General features: G+C 39.5%; 1 protein-coding gene across 1 annotated transcript in view; it reads right to left on the bottom strand.

Moving 5' to 3' along the window:
- trpm2 (transient receptor potential cation channel, subfamily M, member 2) overlaps window positions 1-12,874 on the bottom strand; it is a 69,070-nt gene that overhangs the window by 11,710 nt on the left and 44,486 nt on the right. The window contains 4 exon segments of the mRNA XM_088931110.1: window positions 8,288-8,375; window positions 9,913-10,000; window positions 11,022-11,154; window positions 12,135-12,316. Coding sequence (XP_088787236.1) covers window positions 8,288-8,375; window positions 9,913-10,000; window positions 11,022-11,154; window positions 12,135-12,316 — 491 coding nt within the window.

The raw sequence follows: 12,874 nt of genomic DNA, 5'->3' as shown, positions 1-12,874 counted from the left end.
CTGAAGCTGCAATGAACTTGCCTTGTTTTTAGGAGACATGGTGGAGATTTGGCAAATCTAATTAAAGTTTCTGTCTCATCTGCGCCCCAATGAAGTTAACACTCCATTTGAAGTACTGCAGTATTTGATCAATAAAGATATGAAATCCGCGTTTCCAGACACAGTGATAGCATGTCAAGTGTTTTTAACAATTCCAGTTGCTGTTACCAGTATTGAACGCTCGTTTAGCAAAATTAAATTGATCAAAACGTGTCTAAGGTCCACATGACACAGGACAGACTGTCAGCTCTGGCTTTGCTGTCTATGGAGAATAGCACCACAGGGCAGGTAGATTTCAGTGATATCATCGCTAAGTTTGCTGCGACGAAAGCCCAACGAGTCAAGTTGTAAACTTTTAAATAGCTCGTTACTACATATCAAGTTCAATATGTTAGCCCGTTTGAATTCTGCTCTCTTGTTCTGTGTGCACTGGAGGAGGCAGAAGGAAGCCGGAGGGGATTTTGTATTTACTTGCACCCAGGCCCAAGTATAGGTTGCGCCGGCCCTGGCTGTAATTGTAAAACAGTCATAAATATATAACATTATATATAATATAAATAACATAATATAAACATTTGTGTATATTATGGCTTAGCATGCTGGGATGACGTGACCGCCATTAAGAGTTATTATATGTGACATGACAAGAAAGCTAATGCAGAATGTAGTATAACTGCCTAATTACCCTTCATGTCATGGATAAGTGGCTTGCGATTGGTTCTCCTACGAGGACAAAGAGGAAGGCCCATCCACAAGCAAAGAAACCGCTTCAGTGTCTTATACCGATAACCCAAAATCCAAACCCAAACTAAAAAAGAGAAAATGGGAACTAAGAACGAGCCGCTGCCGCTGTGTGCTGTGTGTTCCGAAGTGTTATCAAACAAGGCTTTAAAGCCAAACAAAATATGTTTCTGCAGCCCAACATCCAGCATTCAGTATGTGTCAAAGAGAACCAGCCTTCTCACTAAGTGAGCCAGAAAGAAGGTGTGCGTGTTTACTGTAGTAAAGTGATATATATATAAATAAATGTACTGTATAAGTAATATCGGAATTACAAGTAATAGTCTATCAGATGGCTCTACCCCATTTTCCTAAGTTGTAGGAAGCTGTTATAGTTTTGGCGCCAGAGAGCAAAGGAGAAAATCAGAAAGAACTGGGGAGCTTGAGGTCAGTTGAAGAGAGCTAGCGTGAGAGAAAGATGTTGGATCGGTAGTGTAATGTTCTGTACAACCAACCTTTACTTTAATATATAGTTAATTGTTCCACACCTGCCTCCGTGCCATTCTTTGCTTCATGAGAAGATACAACATATTTTGGCGACAAGGATGAAAGTTAAAGCGTGAATCCAAGCATTTCAGACAAAAACAGCAGTTTCTACTGACGACATTCTCCGGACAAGGCGGACGGCAGAATCTGGTAGGACAGTTTGTGGATGAAAAAGGGGGTTGAAAACGAAAGAAGAATGGCTGGGACAATAGGCTCGCTCGCTGCGTTTGATCAGAATGTTCAAACATGGGAGGAGTACTGTGAGATACTGGAGCATTTCTTTATTGCTAACGGAATAGAAAACGGCGATAAGAAAAGAGCAGTTCTCATCAGCATGGTTGGTGCACAGACGTACTGTACAGTTTAATGAGGAATTTGGTAAGTCCCAATAAGCGAGGAAGCAAATCGTATGAAGATCTAGTTATACTACTAAAAGATCACTTTAACCCCAAACCAAGTGAAATTATGCAAAGATTTAAATTTGATTCACACACAAGGAGGCCGAATGAAACCATAGCTGAGTATGTGACAGAGCTGCATAAATTAGCGCAGGATTGCAACTACGGCAATACACTCTCACAAATGCTCAGGGATAGATGATAACCGGACTCAAAGGAAGCTATTGTCAGAGACTGATTTAAAGTTTGAAAATGCACTAAAGATAGCGTAGGTCATGGAAGCGACTAACAAGAATGTGCAGGATTTGCGAGTTAAAACTACCACTACGGCCTGCAACAGTATAAGGGGGCGGAGCAACCCGCCTGCAGTATACCAAAAGAAGCGCGAGAGCTGGACAGCATCTCCGAATAATGAATGCTACTGCTGTACAGGAAAACATGCAGCGTATGAGTGCAGATTTAAGCAAGGAAAATGTTACGTGTGTGGGAAGATAGGTCACATGGCAAAGGCATGCCAAAATAAGCAGAAACAACGCAAAGACAAACCAAGAGCAAAGGCAAAAGAATAGCGCGCGCAGTGAAACTTCGGGAAACCACTCGCACCACATAACTGCAGACACAGACAGGGCAGAGGGTGCAGCGCAAGCCTTTTCCATGTACAATGTGCACGATAGAAATGCGAACGTGAAACCACTGATGGTAGATTTGAAAATTAACAGTAAATAGATGACATTTGAACTAGACATGGGTTGCAGTGTCACGTTAATGAATCAGACAAATTTCAAAGAAAACTGGAAAGGTGCTGAAAGGATCGCATTAAAAAGCACATCTCTCAGATTGAAAACATGCACTGGGGAGAGCATTAAGGTGCTGGGTGCAGCTGAAGTGCAAGTGCAATACAACGCGCAACTGAAAATACTACCACTCTTTGTAGTAGAAGGTTCAGGTCCAAACCTGCTAGGAAGAAGCTGGTTGGATGAAATAAAGCTGAACTGGGGAGAAATTAAATATGTGAAAGCTGAGAGGTTGACTTTACAACAAGTTCTAGCAAAGAACGAGGAAGTATTTAAAGACGAATTGGGAACTCTAAAAGGGGTCAAGGCTACAATTCATGTCGCACCCGACACTACTCCAAGGTTTTACCGCCGCAGATCAGTTCCTTTCGCAATGCGCCCCAGAGTAGAAGCTGAAATCAACAGGTAATTGAAAGAAGGAATTATTACTCCTGTTAAACGTTCGGAGTGGGCAGCACCCATAGTACCCATTCTGAAGCCAGATGGTTCAATTAGACTTTGTGGAGATTATAAACTGACTGTCAATAGAGTCTCTTCGCTAGAGCAGTACCCGATACCAAGAGTGGAGACTTATTTGCAGTTTTGTCAGGGGGTCAGCAATTTTCAAAGTTGGACATGAGTCATGCGTATAAACAAATAGTTATGGATGAAGGATCCAAGAAATACCTGACAATACCCACGCATAAGGGAATGTTCACTTATAACCGACTGCCTTTTGGGGTATCCTCTGCACCTGCAATATTCCAAAGTATGATGGAAGGCTTGTTGCAGGGCATACCGAAGGTTGCAGTATATTTGGACAATATTCTTGAAACAGGAGCAAATGAAGAAGAGCATCTACAGAACCTGGATGAAGTGCTCAGTAGGCTGAAGGAAGCTGGATTGCGTCTAAAAAGAAGCAAATGCACACTGCTGGAGAAGGAAGTCCATTATTTAGGACACAAAGTGGACACCAAGGGGCTGCATCCTCTAGAAACTAAAGTTAAAGCTACAGGTGAGGCCCCATCATCCACAAATGTTACAGAGCTCAAGGCTTACCTAGGGTTACTCAAATATTACAATCGCTTTCTTCCAAATCTCTCCACACTGCTAGCACCACTGCATGAGCTGCTTAGAAAGAATGCCGAGTGGAAGTGGACCTCAAGACAAGATAGGGCTTTCAAGAAATCTAAAGAACTACTCCAGTCAGCAAAAGTGTTGGTTCATTATTCTGCAGACAGAGAGTTGATTCTATCATGTGATGCCTCACCATATGGGATTGGCGCAGTGTTGTCACACAAAATGGAAGATGGAACTGAGAAACCACTTGTATTTTTGTCCAGAACACTAACACCTGCTGAGAAAAGATACTCGCAGCTGGATAAAGAAGGACAAGCAGTTATTTTTGGAATTCAAAGATTCCACAAGTACTTATATGGTTGAACATTCACCATTTGTACAGACCACAAACCTCTAATTTCTTTATTTAACTAAATGAAACCAGTTCTTCAGATGGTTCACTCAAGATTCAACGACGGGCAGTTTTGCCAACAAACTGGGCAAAGACCACAGCAATGCAGATTCATTTAGTAGACCTCCAGTTCCAGAAAAAGGCGAGGACGAAGAGTTACAAGGCCAAGTTCTAATGTTGGACATGATGGATGATGCACCAGTTAACATGGCACAAATCAAGAAGTGGACAGCAAAGGATGTCATACTGTCGCAAGTGCACGAATACATCTTACGAGGATGGACTCATGTAACAGATCCCCAACTCACACCGTACTATTCATGATGACTGGCTCTGAGTGTGGGTGATAGATGTATCCTGTGGGGAGCGAGAATAGTAATCCCTCTGCAGGGAAAGTCTATTCTTTTAAAAATGTTGCATCAGTCGCATCCAGGGATGTCTAAGATGAAAGGCTTAGCCCGTTTTTACTTGTGGTGGCCATGGATAGAGCAAGATATAAAGAGATAAGTTAATAGATGCAGCGAATATCAGCAAAATAGGAAAGTGCCACCGAATGCACCATTATACCCCTGGGAATGGCCTGAACAGCCATGGTCTCGGATTCATATGGCCTATGCAGGACCATTGCTTGGACATATGTTTCTAGTGATCATTGATGCCCATTCAAAGTGGATGGATGTCTACCCCATGAAGACTTCCACCTCACAGACGACGATTGAAAAGCTGAGACGAAGCTTCAGTACCCATGGATTACTTCAGATGATGGTGTCAGACAATGGCGCATGTTTCACAAGTTCAGAGTTTACTAAATTCATTAAACAAAATGGAATCCACCATGTAACCACTGCACCCTTCCATCCCTCTTCTAATGGGTTGGCAGAACGAGCTGTCCAGACCTTCAAGTAGGAGATGAGAAAAATGCAAGGAGACACTATGGAGACAAGAGTTTTGAGGTTCTTGTACAGTTACCGTATCATGCCTCAAGTAACAACAGGATTATCACCTGCAGTAATGCTGATGTCCAGAAGATTAAGATCCGCATTTGATTTATACAAGCCAGACCTTAAGACTAAAATAGAACGGAAGTAAATGAAGCAAAAATTGGATCATGACATAACAGCTAAATTGAGAAGTTTTTCACAAGGAGATCCCGTGTTCATGCAAAACATCAGTTAGGGGCTGAAATGGATACCTGCTTCCATAGAGACGTGCTCAGGCCCTGTGTCATATACAGTGATCTCAGGAAATGGACAGAGAATGCAGGGACATGTTGATCAAATCAGAAAACGTTATTCAGATCCAAGTCCATCACCGGATAGATCCTCAGAGGGAGATGGAGAATGCCAAGAAGAAAGCCTCTTCCAGAAGGACTTATTGGGCCTCAGGAGAGTTCCGATACAGAATGCAGTCCTGCTGTGCCACCGCAGGAACCAGAGAAGGCGTCCCCGGAGAGTGGAGACTTACCTGCCGCACTGCCTGTATGATGCTCCACACAAGAGAGACATTCTCCCAACTGCTTGAAAGACTGTTAGATAGGAGTGAGATCGTGTTCTGGAAAGGGCAAGAATGCGCCCTGATCTCACGGAAGTCAGGTAGTCTACCCTGAACTTCCTAGACTAGGAATTTTGTTCTTGTGTGTAAAAAAAAAAGTTCTGTTATTCCATACTGTGAACATTTATTGAGAAACGACATTTGTAAGCTTGAGGTAGGGGGAGTGTAGTAAAGTGATATATATATATAAATAAATGTATAAGTAATATTGGAATTACAAGTAATAGTCTATCAGATGGCTCCACCCCATTTTCCTAAGTTGTAGGAGTCACCCGGCTGTTAAAGTTTTGGCACCAGAAAGCGAAGGAGAAAACCGGGAAGAACTGGGGATCTTGAAAACAGTTGAAGAGAGCTAGCGTGAGAGTAAGATGTTGGATCGGTAGTGTAATGTTCTGTACAACCAACCTTTACTTTAATATATAGTTCATTGTTCCACACCTGCCTCCGTGCCATTCTTTGCTTCATGTGAAGATACTGTACAACATTTACTGCCGGGCTAGTTGCAGGCTACTGAGTGACTGTGCATTCCTGCGTCCATTGGAAAATTTACGTGTTGAATATAGTGTAACGGATTGGGAATTAACATGTACTTCTGTTTTATAATTGGTCTGATAGTTATTGTGCATATTTTTGTTTCTCAACGTTATCATAAGTTCACTGGCACAGAAGGCTACCCCGCACTTATGGAAAAATATTCAATTCCTTTTGATTCCACTCGTTCAGTTTTGTTTTTGACAAGACTAATGTTAAGTACGAGAGATATAATTAAGAAAGAGATATACTGGTGCCTTAGTTTTTACAATATTTTTCTTATTTTAATTTTAATTAATTTATTTATTGTGAGGTGCTGACTGGACTCCTTCTGTAATCAATAAAAGGTCTTTGTAAAACCAGTTTTGTAGCTTGTATACAGTATGTGTATTTTCTCTGATTACTGGTGTCCATTAGGCTACTGCTGAGGTATAGCGCTAGCCCATTTCCAACGGTGAGGACGGCCTGGTCCTTCTATGGGCCGTGGAAGTTTTTATGGTTGGTCATGTGGGCTGCGAGCTGTAATAGGTTGGGAACCTCTGCTTTAATATATTCATTACAGTGACTTTTTTTCAATGTTTTGTTAATAGAGTCCTGGAAAAAGTGCTGCAGACCACCCAGACGAAATGTGATTGCAAATAAAATGGTTGGAAATTGTTTAGAGCAGGGGTTCTTAACCTTTTTGAGAGTGCGACCCTTTTTTGGGATTAAAAAAATGTCATCCCCCAGATTTAAAAATTGTCACATTGAATAAATTGTAAGACTAATCATTTAATAACAACAATAATAATCCTAATAATTGTTATTTATATAGCACCTTTCACACATTTTTTGCAACTCAAAGTGCTTGTTACAAGAAAGTAAGTTAACGCTTTAAGCAACTTAAAATAAGCAACAATAACAAACTAAAAGAACCATGCACACACAATACAAATAGCACTGAAATTATATAAGAAAAATCAAGTAAAGGCAAGAGTAAAAAAATAAGTTTTGAGCTGCTTTTTAAAAATATCCAGAGCCAGCCTCCCTAATATTTTTAGGAATACTGTTCCACAGTTTGGGTGCGTAGTAGCAAAAGGTTGCCTCTCCAGTCATCCTATGCTTCATTTTTGGAATAATATTTAAAAGTCATGAGCTTGTTGCACTGGCCTTGATGGAATTTACAGTGCGAACAGTTTCATCCATTACTTGATGAGTTTGGGGGGCATTTCCTTAGCCGCGAGGGCTTGTCTATGAATCATACAATTTCTTCTACAAAGCGAACGGAGCAACGGCCTGTACTTTCCTGACTAGCCCACTGTGTTTGCCAGTCATAGCTCGGGCACCGTCTGAGCAGATTCCCACACACTTGTTCCAGTCAATTTCATGCTCATGTACATATGTATGTCCAGCAAAACGAAAAGTCGATCACCAGTGGCACGCTCAGGAAGAGAACGACAGAAAAAAAAATCCTCATTAATTTCTTCCTCTTCAAAAATATGCCTGAACTTCAGGCTGAAGTGCCTTCTAGTTCAAAGTGTTGGCTCTTTGGAGGGTAGATTGTTGGCCTCTTAGCTCCTGTAGCTTTCATTAAAAAACTCAACAGGTTTATACCAAGTGGCGTAGCAGTTTGGAGGGCTTGAGGCTTTCCTTAGTCAACACTTCGCCACAAACCACACATAGCAGTCATGCATCCTCGCCATCACTTGTCTGTAAATCTGTACTTCAGGTACTTTTCGTAGTATTTTCTCATTTTCTTGTTTTTTTTCGATTTCTTCACATTATCCTTAGCTCTCACTCTTCCAGTGCCACCTACTGTACACCTAATCACGACTAACTTGTGCAAAAAAGTGCTACAAATACTACATACATGCAATCATGGCAAACCCAATACAAATAAATGTAGCACCCTTGACGGGCGCACCGCAAAGCAGGCTGGGAGTTGTATCCAGGGGATGGTCTGTGGGCTCGCAGTGACTACTAAGTCACCCTGTTAATGTAAATAGTCTTAACCGTGCAGATGTATATAATAGTTAATTGTTTACCTCTTTTATTGTCCATTGATGTGTAACCACCCTGAACCTGCGTACTGTACGTATCCCATTTACAGCCCTAGTGTGGGCGGTAACTTTGGTCAGTCCTGTTTCTGTTGCTTATTGCGCGACCCACAGGTTAAGAACCCCAGTTATAGAGTATCCCCTAAACCCCATACTAACTTCCTTCAAAGTTTTTAAGGAAATAATTAAAAAATGGCTTCAACTAGAACAAGCAATACTTACAAAGAAATGTGGCATCTTCTTTGGTCTCCAGACTATTTGATTTTAAAGCATTCATTATCCATTGTAAAGCTTTGGTTGACTGTGATACCTGTACAACAAAAAACACAAGCACTACATAATAAAACTGTAAGATTTATAACATCTCTTGTGATTTAAACTGATTTGTAATTGTATTAAATAAATAGTTATTTCTTTTTAGCAACACAATATTGACTATTTAATCTAAGTGTCCTTTTTATTCTCCCAGATAAATTACCAATTATCTTTGTGATGTTAGTTATAAAAGTGTTTACAAGTTGACATACTTACAGTAGGTTTTATAATTTAGAATGTAATGGCAGTGATTTTAAAAAAATATTATTTCTGTTTACAAGACAGCATTATAATGAGAATGTTGTTTAATTGGAATAATAGCAATTCAGGTTTAATTACATAAAAAGGACAACAGAATGTTTTTTTTTTCTGTTGGAAAATAGAGAAAATAAATCTATGTTCACAATAATACCAGGCTATGTGGTTAGATACTGTACAGTATGTGGTCTTATCCATAATGATGAAATAAATGCCCACCTTGAATGACTTAATTTATGTAATTTATGTGGTGATTAGTGGTGATTAGTTTGAATTAATTCTGTATTCTAATTTATTTAAATACCACAACTGACGCTAAAGCTTTTTATGCATCTTAATTTCCCTCAACATTGACAGGAGGAGCTTTATAAAGTGACAGGAGGTACTGGTCACCCGATTTCTTTAATGTACAGTAAGTAGTTTTCTCTCTTGCATATTTTGTGTGAACGTCAGCGCACATGAATACTGCTGGATTGTTGACAATGGAAACTAAAGCCTTAAGCTTTAATTTTACATACAAAGCAGTAATAAAATAGTAGTAGAAAACACCAAGCACATCTTTGAAGGCAAGGAGACCTGCTGGAAAGGATCAATGGAAATAACCTTAGTTATATTTTTAAAGACGCACTTTAAAGATTATAGTAACACCTTACTACATGGGTGACCATGTCCTTGATTAGTACTTCATTGCTGAAATTCAGCTTATTCAGTGCACTAGCATATGAGTAACACATGCATAATACTATCCAAATTGTGAAATTTTAGTCATATAGTAGCATGAGATCTCCAAACATCTTGGTCTCCTTCAGTGACCATCTAATGGCAGTGAGAGCAGGTTAGAGATGTCTAAGAGCACTAATGTGAGATATGATTACTGGAGAGTCACCAAACTGAACTGCATTGTGGCAACTGTAACTTTGACTGAGCAGCACTTTTCAAGATCTATACTACTCATTTCTCTTGGGCAGGATGTTAAAAAAGGTGGCTTCTGCAAAGCAAGAGCATCGATTAGAGCTCACTGGGACTGGAATTGTACAGTACAAGACCAAATATCTCCTGCTCAGTCTGCCAGAGGGGGTCCCATATTGGTCTTATCTGTCACTTTCAGGTTCATGGAAGACAATTTTCTTCAACCGCAAAGTATAGCCAATTAATGAATGACAACTAAATTAAAGTTTTACTAAGATTCCTTCCCTTCCCTATATACATTTTCTATTATGATAAAAATGGAAACAATGCCCTAATTAACAAAATGGAAGTGACAAAATAAAAACCTGTTCTTCCAGTTTAGCCAGTCTCTTCACCAAGGATGCTGACTCCCTGTTATGTTCCCCTTCCAGCAGATCTACCACCACACCGACCCTGTGGGAAATCACCAAAAATAATGCATCAGGCCTGCTGTGTGCGTTCTCCTGTTTATCCCTAGTTCACTAGTTTACTCTACTAGTTTAGTATAGCTATAAATAATCAAAAGTGTACTGTAAATATGTCAGTTTACAGGTAAATTAATTTTACTGGCACATCAGCTCAAAGGGCATCCAGGCTTGTGTTTTCTGTTCCAGTAAGGTACTGTACATGAACCATAAACACTTCTGGAAAACTGAGTGATATTAAATATGAAGTTTCAATAGATAACATGAGCTGGGCAAAACTAGCAAATCATAGAGCACGTTGTAACTAAACTGCTTCCTTGGAGTTGACCAGGCAACATTTTTTTCTTTTCATGTCACTTGCTTTGGCTACAGTATATCAAGCATGTGTATCTCTTTTAAAGAGCAAGCTGAATGATTCCAAATGATACAGCCAGTACACTACTGCATTTTTCTACAAATGTTTAAGCAACATTCATATAATTTCTCTTCCCGTTCTTCACATTCTTACAAGTTAATCTTCAAATATAGGAAAGGTTATAAAATGACAGGAAGTCATCCATCTGTTGGAATATTATACTGTGAACTGAGTCAGTTTACACAGATTTGAGATGTTTTATTTAAGCAACACACATTACTACATGGAAGGGCATGTTTTGAAGCTCTGCTGCAACATGCACAACTTGTTCTATTAAAAACTTAAGACCTTCCACCTAGTGAAAATGCATCTTTACTATGACCTGAATGCTCAGCTTTCAAACAAGACAGATAACGTGCGTTAAATTGTATTTAAAGGTTATTCATTCAGACATACAGCCTATTGTGATATCCCACATAACCTGGAGAAGATACTGTATAACAATATTGGAACTAAACAATATTGGAACTAAAGAGCATCAGTGAATTTAGCAGTATTCTGGGGGATGGCTACAACTGAAACAGTGTCTCAGGAGTTTAGTGTTGTGGTGTAGTTGACTACTATGTCAATGTGTGTGCTAGGTCAGGTGTCATACTTCTCTGCTGTATCATGGATCTTGTACTCAGTGCTTTGGTTCCTCTCTTGCTTTTGGGTGGCCAGATAGTTCTCCTTCATGAAAGTCTCCCAGGACAGCAACTCTGCCTCCTCCATCGCTGACAATTCAGTGTCTAATAGAGCATAACACAGAGAGTGGGGTAATCCCAGCATTAGATTGGTGTCAATCCCTAGTTATTGTATGTTTTAATACCCCTTAAAATGTAATGAATTCTGATAAAAAAGTTATCCAGCGTTTGCTTCATTTCTCACAGTCAAGACATATTTTTACAGTATCAATCGATATCACAAAAGTTTTGAACAACCTCAATTAGACAGCTTGGTTTCACATTTTAAATAGACAGTTCCTTCTCTGAATGATAGTTGTATTAATTATTTATGGATCCACTAGTTTAGTACACACAGAAGAATCTTCCTAATTATTAGCACATATTAAGATCCATCCCAGCCTGCCTGTAGTGTTGAGACAATCTCAGCTAAGAATACATAATTAGCCTTTTATAAAAACACAGGTTTTTAGAACTGAAAAATTGCAAAGCCTGAAAGTAAACGAGGGCAGTACAGTGGTGCAGTGGTTAAAATTGTTGCCCCACATTGCTGGGGCCCTGGAGCTATTTGCCTGGAGTTTATATGTTTTTGTTTGGGTTTTCTCAGGGTGCTCCAGTTTCCTCCCACAGTTCAAACTCATACTAGGACAACTGGTCCTAGGTGAGAGTGTGTGTCTGTGTGTCTGCCCTGTGATGGACAGCTGTTGCTTGCCAGGACAGGCTCTGGTTCTCCCATGACCTTGAATTGAAAGACGTTGTTAGAAAAGAGATGGATGGAAGCTAACATATCTCACAACCTGTTTTTACCTATTTATATAGACTTAATATTAAATAACAAATAAAATATTATTTTATATTTAGTTCAGGGAAATAACAAGAAACTCAAGTGCAGCAAGAATTCCAGTTAGGAATTCCAGTTAGGAACTGGTTAGAACCAGTTAGGTTGTATACTTGTGATAAAACAGTACATGCCGGTTTGTGCAATAAAACAAGGGCAAGTGCTCGAACAATAACCAGGCCCTGCAGGCTGTGACCTCAGGACTCACGGAACATTTTGTGCCTCTGTGAGGGTCTTCGAAGGATGATACGCCTGATGAAGAAGAAGATGTGACTAAAGATGATGAAGGGTGGGGGAGCGGAGGGGCGACTGTGATACTCCTCAATCAGCTGGTAGCGCTGGAACTTCCAAATGTTGTCTGTGTGATCCTGGACCTCTTGAAATGTGTAGCTATGAAAGTTCAAGGGTAACAGGGAGTGAGCAAGGGAAATTTGCTTACATATTCGCAGTTGCCTGGGCATCTGTTATTATTAATATGAGCATGCTCATGATTAAGTCTTCTTGGATGATATTATTCCAAGTTAAATTATCCATTGTGAGAATTGTAAATTATCCATTGCAGAATATGATGGAGAGAACTCCATAATGAATGGTGAACACTTATTTTCTTTTTTAATGATTATAACTGAAAAGTTCATTCTGGAGAGAACGCCTCCTAACGTTTGACAGATTTGTTAAATAGATCAGATATGTTTTTATTAGATTTATTAATTTGGACTAGATGAAAAATAATATAAACTTCATAATAAGACCAAGCTGCTGCAGCCTGAGTACATTGTCTTGTACAAAACAAAATCAAACTTTTACATTTGATTAAAATATTGCTTTAAAAATTTTCCATTTGTAGAACCTCTTCTTTCAACACTAAAAGAGAAAAATAGGTCTTTTTGCATTTATTCAAAGAAACACTACTGCATATTTTGTCCTCCAATTCTGATTTTATAGACA

Source organism: Atractosteus spatula, chromosome 13, assembly GCF_055471065.1.
Source record: "Atractosteus spatula isolate fAtrSpa1 chromosome 13, fAtrSpa1.hap1, whole genome shotgun sequence".
NCBI classification, from domain to species: Eukaryota; Metazoa; Chordata; class Actinopteri; order Semionotiformes; family Lepisosteidae; genus Atractosteus; species Atractosteus spatula.
The sequence above is the reverse complement of the archived record's forward strand: the minus strand, read 5'-3'. Positions and strand labels throughout refer to the sequence as shown.